This window comes from Miniopterus schreibersii (assembly GCF_964146895.1).
Source record: "Miniopterus schreibersii genome assembly, chromosome: 2".
NCBI lineage: Eukaryota > Metazoa > Chordata > Mammalia > Chiroptera > Miniopteridae > Miniopterus > Miniopterus schreibersii.
This window is the reverse complement of record NC_138102.1, coordinates 149870258-149889245: the sequence shown is the minus strand read 5'-3', so window position 1 is coordinate 149889245 and position 18988 is coordinate 149870258. Positions and strand designations below refer to the sequence as shown.

Sequence of the window (18988 nt, the reverse complement as noted above, 5' to 3'; positions counted from 1 at the left end):
AGACTTGGAGGGGGTGCCACCCTGAATGGTGACTTGGCGTCTCACCCCCCACCCCCCCACCCGCTTCTTTTCCAGCCTCCAAGTTATTTCAAGGCAAAAATGTCCACGTGCCTCTGTTGATCGTCTTGGACTCGTACCTGAGGGTCGCTTGTGTGCAGCAGGTAAAGGAGTTTGCGCCTCGCCCGCTTCCCCTTCTGTTTGGTGATGGATGTTGTCCTGTCAGTGTTACTACCTAGGGCCGTGGGTCCCGTCTGAGGTTTGGCTGGATAAACCTCGGGCTGGGATTTGAAGATGGAAGCAGCGTCAGATCGTTCTCTAAAGTTAGCGGGGCTCCCGAACTGTGCTCCCTAAAATTGTCTTTTAAGAAGTAACTTTATAGGATTGACTGACAACGTGGATAGTGGCGGGAGGTGAAGAATCATGGGTTGGGGCTCAGTTCTGTTACTGGCCATGCGAGTTCATCAGGATTTCAATAAAATCCTTCGGGACATTGACACAGCATGCCCTAGAGATGACATCATCGCGAATAGTTTGCGGAAGGGGAATAATTAACAGCAATAAAATGAATAACACTTAAATTAATAAAACGAGGTAACTCGCAAACTTTCCTAGGGTAAAGGGTTGGTTTGTTTTTAAGTTTGTTTTTAAACTTCTGTCGTCGTAGGATATCTTGTATGATCTAAAGAAGTAATGTCTTATGATTCCTCTATACATTTAAATTTATACTTTTCAGCTGTTTTCGTATCGAAATGAATGAAGCGTGAAACTTACAATTTGCGCCATAGGAAGACCAGAAATTTGCTAAATGCGTTAGATATATTTAGAAAAAGAGCCCTAAGGTTGTAATTAAGGATGGTAAACAGTCAAAACAAAATTGCTGCCTGGCGTGTTAACTTCCTTTGTAGGTTTTGATATTTAGAGAACTGAAATCAGTGTCCTCATTTGCATGTAAGGTCTTGAAGGGGAAGAGAATTGAACTTTGACCTTTCCTGAGGTGCAGTCATAATACCTACTTGCGAGGCTAGAGAGATGTAAGAGTTACCCGGACCTGTAGGTCTGCACCTTCTGCCTCTGTCTTCATGCTTATGTCTGTAACCAGCTAGTCTGGTCTGGGTGAACCCTATATCTAGCTGCTTTTCTATAGGGACATTTATATCTGGGGTAAATGGTTTACTTTTATTTTCTTCAACTGAAATATTTACCCTCTGACTATTGATTTTCAGGCTGTTAGCAAACAAAACTATGAAAAGATGGAGGCAATGATAAAAGCACTATTCTTTTTAGCAGACAGTGTCTGAATTTCGTCCATGAAACACAGGTGATGTTTTAGCGCGGGCCCGTAGTGCTTGCCACCCACATGATCCCCTCTTACTTGCCTCTGCTTTGGTGTCCAGAAGGCCTCGTCTGGCACCTTCCATCCCTTGGATTCCGTGCTTGGTGCAGTCACCCCTGCGGGGTGCCACTCAGAACAGCTGGACCCTGCGTGGGCTTCGGATGCAGGGTCCGGAAGAGGCAGTGCTAGATCTGAGAACCCAGGGGAGCCTGGAGCATGCCCACCACCTAATTCTTCATTGTAGGAACTGCCTGTGCCTGGGCATGGTATGAATATCGCTGTCCTTGCCCAGTGGGTACCAGAGACAAGGTGTCCAGGAAAATAAGCAATTATCTTCTTATTTGGTAATTTAATGGAATAGAATGATTAGTTTTGGTGTATTAGTCTGCAAAGGGTGTTATATATACGTTACATCGTTTGCTTTTCACTGGCATCTCACTGCCCTCTTTGGAAGCTCACGGGCTAGTTTTTCCTCAGAGTAAGCAGCCCATTTAGGATCACAGGACTAGTGACACAGCCAGGACTCAAGTCTCACACACGTAAGAGCCTCTTTCCGTTGTACAGTCCACTCGATGTCTGAATTCATAAGATTTTTGTGCCAGTAAAAAGCACAACAGTTTTGTGCAGATATTATGGCCTTGCTGGGCACAGTGACATCATCAATTTTAGTTATCATTAGTCTTATCAAAGGGCTGTAGAAAGGGGTCTCTCACTGATATTTTAATACTCCACTTTAATATTTTAAAAGTATTTTAATACTTTAAAAGAAAGTGGTTCCCCCCCCCTTACATGCTATAACTTGCATAGATATCCTTTCATGCTTTGTATATTGAATTAGCTGGAAGTGCTGGATGAAAAAGCTCTTACTGATGAATTTAAGGAATTCAGGTAAATTATCCTTCAAAAGAAAATATTAAGATTTCTTTCCATAATTTATTTAACATGATAGTGCAGACTCTGGATTTTTATTTTCAAGATCTCTTCATATTTTATTAATGCTCCTTAACAAATGATAATCTTTAGAGAATTGGTCGTTAGGCTAGCTGTCCTATTACTTTTCTGTTCCTGCCAGTCTGACTGTTTCTCTGTGCTTCTCAATGTTACATTACTTGTCTTTATCCACCCAGTTTCAACCTTTGAAGTGAGGGAGTGAAATAAATGAAGGGGACAAAAATTTTCTTCAACCCCCTAGACTCTTTCCTATTGTGCATTAATTAGATCCTTGAGTTTATAGACTGATTATAATAAAGTGAAACAGCGATTTAATAATATTATAGCTGTGCAGGATGGGCACCTTCTCCCTTAGAAAGATAAGCTTTTAATTGAACAGATTAATGGATCAGTTGCTACCTCTGCTTTACTGCGAGCAATTCTGTTTAATCATGGAAGCCCAGTTGCCTCAGTCTTTTTGCAAAACAATTTCTGATGCTGCTGCTTCACCAACCGAAACAAAACAGGTTTTCTCCTTGAGAAAGCCATGCAGGTACAGAAATGAATATAGCATCCTGTGTGATTTATGATTTATTTCCTACCGGAAGCTGTTCCAAATGTTATTTTCTTAAATACTTGCGGGGAAAAAAGTCTCAGTGTATTTTATGAAAGCACCAAAATAGCTGGTTTCTATGACAGCTGAATTGTCAATGTCTGTTCAGCTTATACAGAAGAGGATGTCCTATTTAAATATAGAAAAAATAGCTGTCAGAAATTGCTGCCTTTTCAAGCAATTTGGAAGTATGTAAAAGGAAGTAATGACAGAGTGAAGCAATTCGTGCTTAATCCAGAAAAGATCCAGAAATGATACGGGAAAGAGATCATGTGTAATTATTTTTATCTGGTGAAATACCCTTTATTCCTGTAAATAAGTAAGAAACTTGTGCCACTATTTCTTATTGGATGTACAGAAATATCTCATCTTGTCATTCAACTCTCTGCATCCCTCAATTCCACTTATGCATCCAGTCTTAGAATGAAGATATATTTAAAAAGTGTGGGTGGATCTGGAGAGCATTATGCTAAGTGAAATAAGCCAGTCAGAGAAAGACAAGTGCCATATGATTTCACTCATATGTGGAATCTAATGATTAAAATGAACTAACAAGCAAAACAGAGACAAAGTCATAGAGAGCAGGCGGACGGCTCTCGGAGGGGTGGGGGTTAAGGGGCTAGAGGGTGGTGGAGGGATTGAGCAGAAGAGAAAAAAGAGAGAGAAAAAACTCACGGATACAGACAACAGTGTGGTGATTGCTGGGGGTGGGGAATTGGGGGAGGTGGAGGAGCATATGGGGGGATAAATGGTGATGGCAGGGGACTTGATTTGGGGTGGTGAACACACATACAGTGTATAGATGATGTGTTACAGAATTGTGCACCTGAAACCTGTATAATTTTGTTAACCAGTGTCACCCCAATAAATTCAATAAAAAGGAAAACAGTCCCTCCAAAATAAACAATAAACCATGCACCATTAAGATAATATTTCATTTGGAAATGTGAAAGAGCCTCGGGACATTTTTGTTGTGTAGACCTCATCAGCTCATTTTTAGATGTGTTAAAGAAACCTAGGGGGCTTTATTGAGAAATTCTGTCTCCTCTCTATCTTATATTGCCTTTCTCTTTTTTCTGTAACAGATGTTACATTGTCACCAGACAATAATGCTGTTTTTCTAGGCCCATTACCTGGGGAGCAGTCTTCCCTGGTAACTCATACTTTGCCATGAACATCTTCAACTTCCCCTAATCCTCCATTCCAAACCACTTCATTTTTTTTCCTATTATTAAAATCCTAAATATTTAGAAGAAATTCTCTCAGGTAGATATGACTTAAATGATACTAAGGCCTGAGTGTAGCTTTTCTTGCTCTTCCTAATCTTGATATGTCCTTGAAAACTATTTTTGTTTTACTTTTCTTTTTTTATATTTAGACAACAAGATGTCTATTTCCTTCATTATTCAGAAATATGTTGTAATATTTGTTGTGTGACCTCTGGTATGGTTTTTGGAGCAAGAAGTATTCTAAGGACATGGCTTGCTTTTCTCAGGAAGTGTTTTAGATTATCATTTTGTTTTAAAATAAATTTTTAAAAGTAATTTAGTCACCTGTCGTTCTAGAAAGGAAGAGATTCTTGTTTGACTGAAAATGTCCCATTAGCATGTTTTAAAAAATGTGAATATTTGGCTTTCTTGCTTTCAGGTGGGTTGGTCACTTCTATGCAAATTAATAGAAGTCTGTCCAGATACAATGCAAAGCTTAACGGGACCCCAAGGTATTGGACAGGATTGGGAAGTCCTTGGTGTTCACCAGTAAGTATGACAGATGTGTCAAAACACACCACATTAAATATTTCTCCGTCCATATGACAACCGTTTTCTTGATACATTATATTTGTAATCCAAGTCAATCTAGTAAATTTTTTTAAAATACAAGGATATTTTTTCTTGAATCAATGATTTACATTTGTAGAGAACTTTCAACTCAGAAGTATATTATCTAATGGAATAAGAAAACTAACATTTGAGGTAAAACGTCAGGTTTTATTATTTTAATAATATAAAAATACAGTTGTACAACTGGTTAAGTTGTAGATTTTTGATGACTACTTATGAATTCAAACCAAGAAGCTTTTTTTTTTTCTTCTCACTTTTTAACTGTACTTTTTTTCTACTTTTTAACTGTAGAACTGATATAAACCACTAGTTCTTAAAAAAAAAAAATACGGGAACTAAAAAGTTAGTTCTGTGAATAGTAATTTGGAAGTTTATGCTTTACTGTCTTTAAGAAGTACATTTATGTATATTCATGCATATATATTTAATGAGCTTAAATAGCTTTCAAAATGAAAAGAAGAAATTACCTTTCAGCACATCTGCAGCCAAATCTTGATAGCTATTTTACCAGCTATGCTATTGCAGTTTGCATTATAATGACTTTTTAGATGAGACCACTTATTTAGCCATAATTAGTTAAGAAAAGCTTTTCTGAAGAAAAATCTCTTTCCAGGAAAATTCATTTTGGATAACTTTGTTTTGTGACATTTAAAAACCATCTCCTGTCATTAACTTTAGATTTTTTTTATACCTAATGTGACTTTCCTTTAGCACAGAGAAGTGAATACATATTGTTTCCAATGGCATATTGCTTGAAAAATGTAATATATGCAAAAGGAAATCTTACATCTTTGTGTTGTTTATTGGTATCGGCTATAGATGCAAATTTAGACAAATAACAGCTATTTGTTCGTAGGTGAGCAAATCTGTTCTTGTACATTTTTCCATCTTCAGTAAATGTGTTACTGTTTTTCAGTTTCCATTATCTAAAGAGCGTATTTTAAAAAGGGGACATCTGGCCCTGGAAGGTTTGGCTCAGTGGACTGAAGGGTCCCGGGTTCGATTTCAGCCAAGGGCATGTACCTCGGTTGCAGGCTCCACCCCAGTTGGGGTGAGAGTGGGGGGCAACCAATCGATGAGCCTCTCTCACATCAGTGTTTCTCTCTCTCTCCCTCCCCCCCTTCCACTCTCTGAAAAGCAATGGAAAAAAATACCCTCAGGTGAGGATTTAAAAAAATTATAAAAAGGGGACATCTGTAATACTTTCAACAATAAAGATAAATTTTTTAAAAAAGAATGTATTTTGAAAAGGCATATTTACAATTAATGTTCTCATCTCCAAACTAATCTCTGAAGTTCTTTAAGTCAGTTCTAAAGTATACAGTATTTAATGAGTAATTATGTAAACTGTATCTGTAATTAGTAATTTTAATCTTATGTGTCTCTTGGTTTGGTTGAGAATTTCCAAGATCCCTAAAGATTAGCAATCTGTAACCTTAGGGAGTGTTGGAAAATGCATCTAGTCGGATTCTAGCACAAACCATCTGTTCAAATGATATTACATGAACATTTCTACAAGGAGTCTCACTCATTCATTCAGTCACTCATTCACTCATTTGCTCATTCATTCATTTACCCTTCACTCATCAGCTGTTAGTACACCTCTACTTTAGGCCGGGAGTAATGCGGACAAGATAGACACTGCTCTCTACAGTGGGGAGTATTAGATTCTCAGCAAAAATTTATTGTAAAACATTTCTCCCTGTATTCAAGGACAGCCCCCCCACCCCCAAGCTTACAGTACTGAAGAAGAAACCCCTTGGGTGGTGAAGTCAGGAATAGAGGAAAGGGTACATGTGAGGTAGGGTTAGCATGGGTAGGAGGAGAATCCAGTGTCGAAGAGTGGGGTCCCTCACCTCCTCACCTTACCAGCTGGAGGCCATGTGACAAGTTTCTTGTGTCTAAATGAAGATATGGATACTACCTAACAATGTTAAGCCAAACAACACTGGTCGGAATAGACTAAAGATCGTATATTTTAGAACTGATAGCACAGACTCAAATTTAATGAATGCATTGAATACTATTGATATAGTAGGTTCACTTTCTATTGTAAAGTATTATCAATTTCTTTTTCAAAAATAGTAAAATCAATAATTTAAATATTCAAATGGCTTCTTTATATATACAAACATCTTTATGACATCTCTATATTTTAATACATCATTATGTATTACATATAACTCATAAATTTATATCACATATAAAAATGGGCTTGATCTCTTGATGCATATAACTTCATGATATTTTAGATAATAGAGTTTGGTGAAAATTGTTAACAATTAAATTTGAATATATATTATATATGTATATATTTTAATCCTCACCTGAGGATATGTTTTTACTGATATTAGAGAGAGGGGAAGGGAGAGAGAGAGAGAACATTGATGTATGAGAAAACCACCCATGCATTGCCCCCTGTATGCTACCCCACCGGGATTGAACCTGCAACCCAGGCTTGTGCCCTGACCGGGTATTGAACCGGCGACCTTTCAGTGAGCAGGATGAAGCTCCAACCAACTGAGCCATACTCGTGGGGATTCCCTGTTGATTGTCATAAGCCTGGCTTAGGTTTACAGGAAGAAAAAAGTACATGAGCTTCAATACAGGGACTCAAATACAATGAGCTGAATGAAATATAGGTGAGTAAAAAACAATATCTAAAAAAGCAAATGCCTAGGTATTTCACTGATCTCGATGTCTCTTTTTAATTACAGGCTGATTATTAAAATGCTCACATTTCATAATGCCAGTGTAAATCTGTCAGTGGTTGGACTGAAGGCCTTAGATCTCCTTCTAACTTCGGGTAATATATACACATACATTTTTAATGTTAACTCATATTTAAAATATTTTAAACCATTTGCTGTGTTTTAATGTCATTTTAAAGTGTAATAACATAATATAACCTAAATATTGGTGGTTTTCCAGATTCTTTGTTTCTACTTTCCTTATCTCTTTTCTCTAACTTTTTCTCTCAAATCCCACGTAATATCTTGGCTTTCAACATTACCTTGTATAGTGCTACACCCAAATTTATATTTCTAGCCCCAGCTTGACTCCCAAAATCTGGTCCCACATCTTAGATTCCCATTAGCTTGTTGTCCATACATGTCCTTGTCATCATTATATCTTTCTTCATTATATCTGTAATATGTTTTTTATAATAATATATTTTCTAGAGTATGATAATAGTAATATTTAAAAAATTATAGCATTACTTTTTTTTGGTTTTGTTAATCCTCTGTTGAGGATATTTTTTTCATTGATTTTTAGAAAGGGTGGAAGGGAGGAAGAGAGAAGGAGAGAGAGAAACATCGATGTGAGAGAAACACATCAATTGGTTGCCTCCCACATGCACCTGGACTGGATCCAGGGATTGAACCTGCAACCCAGTTATGTGCCCTTGACCAGGAATTGAACCTAAGACCCTTCAGTGTACGGGCCGATGCTCTAACCACTGAATTACACCAGCCAAGGCAGCATTACTTCTTGAGTGCTTGATAGATGCCACGTTTCACTTGTAAAATACTTCCCATGCCTTTAAAAACATAATCCTCAAAACATCCCTTGAGAGGTGTTTTATCTCGTTTTCTAGGAAGGGAATACTAAAGCACAGAGAGGTTGCCTCAGCCAAGAAGGAGTAGAACCAGGGGCTAATTCCGCATGTCAGGTTCTTTCCATGAGGAAACATCTGTTTGGACCTGAAAACAAAGACTTGATATTTTGGAATAGTTGTGCTCATTGCTGTGATGGCCACCTGCTCTGATATAAGGTTCTGAGAAGAAAGGCTGTTTATAGGGAAGCAAATCAGGAAGGACAGGGAGGTGTTCCCTTTAAAGTGGTGGAGGGTGCTTTAGGTCAAGAGGTGAGAGACCTGCGAGGATAGCACCATAGGGACTGGGATGTGGGCTGGACTCGCTTAGTAATGAAGACCCAGTAGGAGAAAGAGAAAGGAAGAAAGACAGTGAAGATCAGGTGGAGAGGAAAGGCCAGAATGTACTCACCATTTCACCACAGGCTTTTATTCAAATGTATAAAGGCCCTGGCTGGTGTGGCTCGGTTGGGCATCGTGGGGTCCACCAGAAGGTTGCCGGTTTGATGCCAGGTCCATGTTTGGAATCTACTAACTAATCTTAACCATGATTTATTTTAAACTCATCCTTGAGAGCTTTTTTTTTGAGAGGGGGGTGTCTTTCTCCATTTGGCAATGGACAGGAAGCTGCTGAGGGTTTATGAATTTTCAAAATCGACCAACACTGGACTATATTGAAGTGAGCAGTGTGCAGATAGTTAGGAAATTCGCCATGTGTTTTGAAAAGACTAGTCAGTTTCATTTCTTCCACATGGCTTTCACAACTTTGCACTGTTAGGAAAGTTTTTAATGTGTTTTAAAGTTTATTTCGGATACTCATTAAAGGTTACTTTATGAATCATTTTGTTGTTTGGCTTATTAGTTAGTTGATTTAATAGTTACTGGGCAGTTCCTGTTGTGCCAGAGAGCTGTAAGAGAGATGAGACAAAACTCCTACCATATAGAAGTCGTGGACAGTTCAGCACCACTGTCCAATATTACTTTTTGAAATGAAGGAAATCTGTACTTTGTGGTATCATGGTTAGTAGCCATATGTGGTAGCTATTGAACATCTAAAATGTGAAAAACTGAATTTTAATTAAAATTTTTTTGTTTGTTTATCCTTACCTGAGGACATTTTTTCCATTTTTTTTTTTTTTTTTTTTTTTAGAGAGAGTGGAAGGGAGGGGGAAAGACAGGGAGAGAAATACAGAGGTGAGAGAGACACATCAATTGGTTGCCTGCCTCTCAACCAGTGCCCACTGGGGATCGAGCCTGCAATCAAGGTACATGCCCTTGACCAGAATTGAATCCTTGACTGTTCAGTCTGTGGGCCGATGCTCTAACCACTGAGCAACCGGTTAGGGCTAATTTTATTTAATTTAATTAATTTAGAGTTTACAAAGCTAGATATAATTAGTGGGTACTAAACTGACAGCACAGGCAAGGACACAAAGAATATTTAAATAAATAATTTTAATTTATTAAGAAAGTACTACAACAGAGATGTGAAGAAAACCAACATAGGAACATAGAGAACAGAGCAGCTAAACTCATTTGTAGAAGTTCCAAGTATGGACATGAACAAGTTTAATCCAGCTCTGCTTCTTATTGGTTCTTGGATCTTGGGCAAACTCACTCAGCTGACTTATCTCATAGGTTTCTTCAGTTTTCTTATCTCTCAGATGGGGATTGCCCCTACCACCTGGGTGTACACGTGTTAAAGTGGAGTTCTTCAACCTGCGTCTGACACGTTATGTGCTATCCAGGGTTCACGACTACCACCACCACTTCCATTCCAGCACTGCCATTTTTATTGTCAGAATAGGCAGAGCTTGTGTTATTTCTTGAATGATGGTGGGAGTATATTTGCTGTGGGCAAGGGCAAGGGCGTTCCATGCAGCCAGAGCAAGTGTCAAGGGATATCAAAGAAAATGTGTCATGATCAGTGAGGAGTTTATCATGGTTAGAGTCAGCAATGCGTGGAGGGGCACAGGGCTAATGAAATAAGGCAGCCAGGTGGTGAAGGGTCTTATTTATCAACTGAAGAGTATGAGAAGGCCTTAGACAGTTTCAGCAAGAGGTTTACAGGATCATAGTTGTATATTAGAAATATCATTTGGGGAATAAATGGTGTAGGAATTTGGGCCAAGCCCAGCAATGAAGCAATTGTGTTTGCATCCAGGTTAGAGATGATGAGGACCTGAACACAATAGGAATGGAGGGACCTAGTTCATGAGGAGTTTTCAAGATATTTAGGAGATAGATTCAAAGGACTTGGTGATGAGTTGATTCTTTGGTTGAGCAGAGAGTGTGAAGAGAATGTGAGGAAGAAAGATGACTCGGTGGTTTCTCTCTGGGGTAATTATTGGGTGATGGTATCACTGATGAAGACGGAACGGGAGAAGCCTAGGTTTGGGATATTCAGGTAGTGTTGTCTAAGAGGCAGATAGAAATATGTTTAGAAATATGTTTCAAGAATTGAAGGCAAGATGTCTTGGCTACAGATACTGATTGGGAATCACATAGTAAAGCGTTCTGGCACTTGATCTTATTTAGAAAGACGGTTGAACCTGATTGGTCTAACATCTGGGGCAGTTAAGTGGTGGATCAAAATGAAAAGTCCAGAAACCTTTCATAGTCCTCATGTTAAAGTGAACACATTAAACAGTAAAGCAGCTGTTTACTTTTGGGCCATATTGTTCTCTTCAAAATAGGTAAAATCACCTTGCTGATATTGGATGAAGAAAGCGATATTTTCTTACTAATTTTCGATGCCATGCGAGCGTTTTCAGCCAATGACGAGGTCCAGAAACTTGGATGCAAAGCTTTACATGTGCTGTTTGAGAGAGGTATTTAAAAATGTCAAATTCTTTATTTTGATATTTATATAAGGGAAAAAAGGTTTATAATGGGAAAAATAGAATATAATTATGATATTGGGAAGGTATTTAAAGTTGTACTATTTATTAAGATGAGGGAGTTGTCAGTCAAGGATAAGTAATGGTGTTCATTCAGAAATACTGCTTGTTTTTGTGGAATGAATTTTATTCATAGGTTATAAATTATGTAATTGTAGTACACTTTTATCCATTGCTTAATAAGACATAAGGTTCACTTTGCAAACCGGATGTGTAGGTGTTAAGAAAGAAAAAATAAAACTGTGAAGTCAAGCATAGGTTAAATTTGGACTTATGACGTTGAGTCATCACCAGAGATTTAGAAATCGGTAAAGGCTGTGTGTCAAGAATCAGGAGGTTTACAAAGGGTCCCTTAGGAAAAAGTCTAATGTATTTTATCACATGGCACTAAGATTGATAACAGAGATTATCATGTAATTTTAGAGGGAGTTGGAACCTTTTGTCCTTCCACTGACTTGATGAGGAAATGGATCAGAGGTGACATAAGCAACCTGCCCGAGGGCACACAGCAAGTTGCCACCATTGCAGTTCAATTTACCACTATATTTCGAGAGCAGCTTTTGCATCATTATGAGAACTGACAGTGCTGAGTGGTTAAGATAAGAATAATTTATGTGGGCCCTGTGTCTATATCAGTTTACCACTCTAGTTTTTGGTAGCTCCAGGAATAGGATAGATCACCTTATACTGTAGAATTCTGTCTCATTCCAGAAGGATCTTAAATAGCTTATAGATATTTATATAGACTAGAGAAAAAATGGGTGAAGGGAAAATTACAGGAAGTTAGGTTAAATTTACCAACTGTCCCCTTGCATTTTGCAAGGGGATAGACCAGAAATTTGGCTCTTTGCTTCCTATCAGGCAAAGAAAAGAGGTAAACATCATTGGTTACAAATATACTTGAGATAAAAGTAAACCCATTTATGAGGCCAAGCAACGGGTCTCCTGAGAAACCTGAGAAAATCCTTCCATGGGTTTCCTTGGTTGAGATGATCAAGTACACACAATTTGCAAGGAATACAAAATGTATTGCAGTGAAAGACACTCTGTCAAGAGTGAGAACAGCATGGACCCCTCTCTGACAATCATGCTTGGGGACAAGAGTTTACCGGGAGTGACAAATGGAAGAACTGCATGTCTTTTGGGCTATCTTCTATAAATGTTTTATCTTGCAACTAAGCTTTTGCTAAGAATGGGACAAAAATGGAGTTTGAAGTTTTGTTGTCTCACAGGGCCTGTAATCTTCTGTTGCAGTTTAGGGGGCACATTCTTTTTTGTGGAAGAGGGGCTATCATCACACTCACGTCAACGTTGGGGGACCCATGCATGACATATGGCGAAGCACCAGGGAATGTTAAGATCTTGTTCAACAGAACAACAATGCTGCCAGTATTATGATTGTAAATGTAGACTAGGAAAATTGCTGAATTTTTCCAGGAGTATCAAGTTCTCCAGGACTTAGGGGTACCTGGAAAGTTAATTTTCAAAATTTGAAAGTATGCTGTGGAAGCTGCTTCATAAAATGAGGAAGTTTAATGCTACTCCTCACTTATTAGAAGAACTTAACCACTTTCACATTATATTATATGGACTGTTGGTATAAAGTTGAAAAACAAAAAGTAATGTTGATCATGAAATGCTACATTTTCTAACTTTTTGGTCAGTGTTCTTTTCAGGTTTTTTTGTACATCATTTTTGTACCAGATTTTTGTACATGTGTTTGAGGTTCCCACCCAATAAAGTGACTCCAAATGGAACTCATTGGCTTGATCAAGAGACTTTAATTATGAAAATTAATGATAACTTTTGATCTCTGATGAAATCAAGACCATTAAGAAAGAATATTTGAAAATCTAATTACTTGTCATTTGCTAAAGTTCATTCCTCTTGAACTGATAGATTTAGCTGAGCTGTCTGTCAGCAGTGTACTATTAACCACTCCTTTTTCAGTATTATGGTGTGTTTATTTCCCATAGGTCATCTTCATTAGTCATTGCTCAGTATTCTCTAAAGTCCCCCAAATAAAGTTGTAAATAATTTTGTTTTTCTGAGAACTGGTTGATGACTAAAACTTTAACATTTCAATTCATGGAGAAACTAATATAGGTCAAAACAAAACTATTTTAATCTCAATAGCTCTTTTCCCACTATAAAATTTTTAAAGGGTTTTGCTGATATATATATTTTAAAGTTACATTTATTGTGTCTCATACAACTATCATGAATATTCTATATTTAAGTAATTAAAATTTTATGTCATTTTTAAGCTTTTTCAGTATTTTGCATTTCGTTTTTCAGTTTCAGAGGAGCAACTGACTGAATTTGTCGAGAATAAAGATTATATGATATTGCTAAGTGCATTAAAAAACTTTAAAGATGAGGAGGAGATTGTGCTTTACGTACTGCGCTGTTTACATTCCCTAGCAATTCCTTGTAAGTAGCCTATATACATGATTTCTTTTTTGTATGTGAACAATTATAATAGCTTTCCTTCCTGAGTGTGCTTTTAAAATATTTTTATTATTTAGAAACTTACGGATTCTGAACCCATTCATTTATTTATTTATTCATTTAATTAGTTGTTATTTATTGATACTGTACTGGAGCTGGCTCTGGGCTTGGTGCTGAGAAAACTGTAGTAGAAAATATAACCATGCTTTTTACCTTTTTGGAGCCCATAGCACCGTGGGAGATATAGGTAAGTACACAGGTGATTGCAATGTAGTGTAAGGCAAGTGTTGGCTGAAGGACTTAGGGTTAGGAGAAAAAACAGGGTGTGAGGCAAGGCTCAAAAGAGACTTGAATGTTGAGAAGAGCTTTTTATGTGCAGGGAGGTGTGAGGGGAATTGGCAGTGTAGGCAGAGTGGCCCAGAGAGGGGGCGTCATAATTGTAAAGATCCCGGACTAAGAGAGCATAGTGCATTTAAGAAGACGAAAGTAGCTCAGTAAACTGTGTTTAAGATGGTGTAAGTGTGTGTGTGCATGTATGTATGTGCATGTTTGTGTGTGTGTGTGAATGCGTGTGTGAATGCACATGCACAGTCCCGAGTGTCTGCTTGTTTGTCATTTAATGGAGCTGGGGGAAGGGCTTGATAACAGCCAGTGGATGAAACTGGAGACAACCAGATCTTAAAGGGCCCAAAAGGGCACTGGAAGGAGTTTAGACTTTGTTGTGATCCTTGTTTAGCATTCTTTGATGTTTTGAAATCTAGCCACTTTTGACACAAAAAGTATAGATGAGAAATTAATTTGCTGTGTATGCTACCAGTGATTGTCAATGGGCTAAAATAATGCTTCAGATTCTGTTAGTTTTGTAAGTGCCTGAGCATTTTGTATTTCATTTATTACCTGGGTGGGTTTATACAGGATATACACATGCATTTATCTAGTAATATGTTCATCTTCACACGTGAAATTGTGAGGATTAAGTGGGTTAAATAATGTGAAAAATGCAGACTAGTCTCTGTTATGTAATGTGTTATAAAAACATTGACCATGTTATTATGTAATTTGTATTTCATATGTATAGTAGATTATGTAAATATGCATGTACGGTTTCAGACATGGAAACCTGAAGATGTGAGACTTCAGTAAAAACTCAGTTCCCTCATGAAAGAAAGCCCTGTCTTTGTGATGGTTCTACAGTCCATCATTTTCTTATCCAAAGGAAGTTAAGCATTGGAAGTGGATGGGACTGAACAATAATAGAGAATGGACATGCTTTTAGATATCCCTGAGTCATCCACTGTCAACAAAGTGAATAAATTTTCTTCATTTCACTTTTCCTTGGCTATATTTATACATTTGTTTATTTATTTTGGGCTGGCTGTTTTTGAAATTCAGTGTTTTCCACCCACATCTGCCATAACTCCAGTGAAAATGTGTTGATTCATAATGTAAAGGTCAAAGGAAGTAGCAACTTAAAAAAAAAGAAATCAATGTTTTTAAACACTGATAATAATCGGAAGACATTTGCCGTTGAGTCTTAAAGAAAATCATGTCTGCTGTTCTGAGTAAAGGTAGAAAATGATTTTAAGAGGCCATTTTCTATGATAACATTTTAATTTTTTTAGTACAACTTAAACATTAAAAATATATATTTAGAAAAAGCAGTTGGTTAGTCTGGCTATGCTGATAAAGAAATGTGTTTTGCAATATCTTTGTTTGTTTTTAATAATAGTCAACATTTCATTCAGACATACAGCTTTCTCCACACAGGGGCTGTTCACACACTCTCTCTCTCTCTTAATTAATTGCTTTTCCCAGTGGGTTTTTTCCTTCCTTTTTGGTTCCCAATGTTTGTCCCTTAGTCACATGTTTTCATATGCTGCCTCTCCTCCCAAGCCCCATACTTTTCCTCACCTATCTCACAGCCTTCAGGAAGCTTGATTTTTTTGCCCTGCATGCTGGCTGTTCTGCTGCTGCCCTTCTGGAATGGACAGAAAATCCATCATAGCTGATTTTAGCTGTTTAATTACGGAACATAATCTTCATTTTCCTTTTGTTGGTTTGAGGAAAAGGAACAATTAAAGGCCATCATCCAATGATCTAGTGGCTCATTAGAAAATAGGCCCCAATATTTATGGCCAAGACATTATATTTTTATTCTTATATAAAAACACTCTCAATTTTCCCTTTATTTTGTTTAAGTTTTTCAGCCAAGAAACAGGAATAAAGCAACTTTCCTTTAATGCTAGAGATGAGTCCTAAATTCTATTATATTCACAATGAACAACATAGTGTTTTCACAGCTATTTTTGACAGAACCTGGTATTTGAATTTGGAAATGTATCCATTGTGCTGCCATAGATTTACACTTGATATAAGTAGTTGTATGCATTTTTAAAAGGGGGAATCATTACCTTATTGATGATTATGATTTCTTTAAATTTAGGCAGTAATGTCGAAGTCCTCATGAGCGGCAACGTCAGGTGTTACAACATTGTGGTGGAAGCCATGAGAGCATTCCCTGTTAATGAGAAGATTCAGGAAGTGAGCTGCTGCTTGCTCCATAGGCTCACCTTAGGTGAGTTGTAATTCTTGGTTCATTTATGATCACAGTCTATATGATGTGAGTATATATAGCCTATGTATGTTTTATGTTGGAGAAGTAACATGCGGACATACATTGGATGGAAGCTGTAAACTGTTCTATCATGCTTAGGTGGAATTTTAAAAGGAGTGGCAAAAATAGATGTGTGTAATGTAAGAGAAGTATTATCTTATTGTTAGTGCTGTATTTAAAGTATCATTTTGTTGGCACATACAGAAGAATAAGCATAATATTTGCAAATGTGAAGCACAGTGCAAAAGGACTCTCTACCCAACTGAAGTATTGGTACCTTGCCAGGGCTGGTAAAGCTCCTCTGGTAGCTCCCCCTGCTTTCTCTACAGAGGTTAACACCATCCAGAATTTTGTGTTGGTAATTTTTGGTTTTGCTTTCTAATATAGTTATACTACGTTTGTGCATCTCCCTAAATAAAAGTGTTAATGTTCACTTGTTTTTGTTTAATAAAATGAACTTATGCTGAATATCATCTTCTGCAATTAAAAAATTATGCTTATAAGACTCAAATATTTTTTCATACGGTTGTATGAAATGTTTTGGTGATTGGTTATATATATTGAAAATATCTTCTCTTAAGTGGGGACCTGTCTTTTTATTATCTTTATTGTCTTTATGGTGGCTTCTGTAATATAGTTTAATTTAATAATTAGTTGCTTTGTGATTTACCTTTTTAAAATGTATATGAAGAGATCCTTTCCTTCCCCTAAAATAATATAGTCTATATTTTGTACCATATCTTTCTAATTTAACCATTGAAGTTATAATCTGTCTGGAATTGTTATAAAGTAGGAATTCCATTCCCTTTTTAAAAAGTAATATGGAGAGCACAATTTATTATATGGTTGATTCATTTCTGAGTGTTGTGATACACTGAATATATATATATATGTATAATATATGCATTATTTATATGTATAAAATATATCATTTGATGGTTTACATAAAATTTTATGTTTGTTTTTGCTGTTTTGTTGTGTTGGTTCATTTGATTTGTTTGGATCCATATCATGCTGTTTAAATTATTATAACTCTGTAAGTCATGATATCTGAAAAGCTAATAGGTCAAGTCGCCATGCATTCTACTTTTTGGGATATAGTTTAGCTTTTCTCCTTGGGCCTTAACTATTCCATATACATTTTATAAATAAGTTGTCAAGTTCCTTTGAAAACTCCATTGGGATTTTGATTGGAATTGCACAGAATATATAGATCTATTTAAGAAGAATTGACTTCACATTATAATTTTTTTGCACATCTTGTTAGTTATTTCTAGATACTTTATTTTTTGTTATAAATGGTATGTCTTTTGACATTGTACTTTTAAACTGTGTATGCATAAAGAAGTACAAATGATTTTTTGTATAGTAGCTATCTTACCTGCCTTTCTAAACTCTTATTAATTCTAACAATGTATTTGTAAATGCTCTTAGGTTTTCTATGTTGCAGTTATTTAATTTGTTAATAACGAAAGTATGGATTTTTCCTTTCCTCTCCTTACATCTATTATTTCATTTCCTTGTCTTCTTGCATCGCCCAGAATAATTGGTACACTTTTGAATAGAAGCAGTGATAGTAGGCATCCTTGCCTTGATCTTGACTTGAAAGGAAATGCTTTAACATTCTCCCATCCAGAATAATGCTTGTAATAAGTTTTTTTTTAAATTAATCTTGTCTTGTTTTTGTTGTGACAAGTACCTTTTATCAAGTTAAGAAGTTTCTGTTTCTTCTTTGTTGTTATTTTTACATGTGAGCTTTTTAAAACAAAAAATCACAGGTATTGAATTTTAGCAAATATTAAAAAATATATTATGATCAGTTATTTACCTTTTATCTTGATGATATGGAGAATTACGCCTAGAGGTTTTCAAATATTAAGCCACTTTGTGCTCCTGTGATAAATTCAGGTTGGTCATTTATTAGATTTTTTTAAATACATTTCTAAAATCTCTTTATTTTCATATCTGCCAGGTAACATTTGGATGCCTCTTGTTTGCTCTTTCTTTCTATTCTTTTATTCTGATTTTTATTTCTTTAATCATTAATCCATAGCTATCTTGTGTTTTGTATCTGATAATTCCAATATAAGACATGCTTGGGAGTTTAAGCTTGCTGCTTCTGTGCTGACTGCCAGTCTGTCACAGTCTTCTTTTCCTGTATGCTGGGGAGTATCTCTTTGATTGAGCTTCATCTCTGCAAATCCTGAGGACCTAAATTCAGATGCTCCTGCAGAGATGTTTGCCCAGGAACCAGGGCACAGGACAGACCTAGGAGCACTTCAGAATCTTTTTAAGGTCCAAGCTGAATATGGGAGACTCTGGCTGAGTTACCCCACCTTGGAGGGAGTCCAAGGCTAGTCTGTTGATTGCAGTGATCCATACTTTCCGAGAAGGCTACTCTGGTTGGTCCATTTGCATTCAGCTCAGAGTTCTTGTTTCAACTCCCTCTTGAACCTCCTTGCACCACTCCCCCCCATCTTCCAGGATTGTTTCAAGGATCAAAAACCCCCATTATATATAAGAAACAACTTTGGAAACTATGAAAGGAATGTTCAAATATTAAGACATATTACCATATTGCCATACTTACAGACGAACCACTTTTGCAAGTCTATGTGTGTTATCAAAATCTTGTAGTCAGTAAGGGGCGAAATCAGGCCGAGAGCTTGGATTTCTGCATCCCTAAACAAAAGCATTTCTTCTAAAATGTA

At 36.8% G+C, this 18988-nt stretch overlaps 1 protein-coding gene across 1 annotated transcript in view; it reads left to right on the top strand.

Moving 5' to 3' along the window:
- LRRK2 (leucine rich repeat kinase 2) overlaps nt 1-18988 on the top strand; it is a 118504-nt gene that overhangs the window by 558 nt on the left and 98958 nt on the right. The window contains exons 2-7 of the mRNA XM_081127291.1: nt 76-161; nt 4524-4633; nt 7435-7523; nt 11009-11143; nt 13511-13645; nt 16107-16238. Coding sequence (XP_080983417.1) covers nt 76-161; nt 4524-4633; nt 7435-7523; nt 11009-11143; nt 13511-13645; nt 16107-16238 — 687 coding nt within the window. The remainder of the gene's footprint in view (nt 1-75; nt 162-4523; nt 4634-7434; nt 7524-11008; nt 11144-13510; nt 13646-16106; nt 16239-18988) is intronic.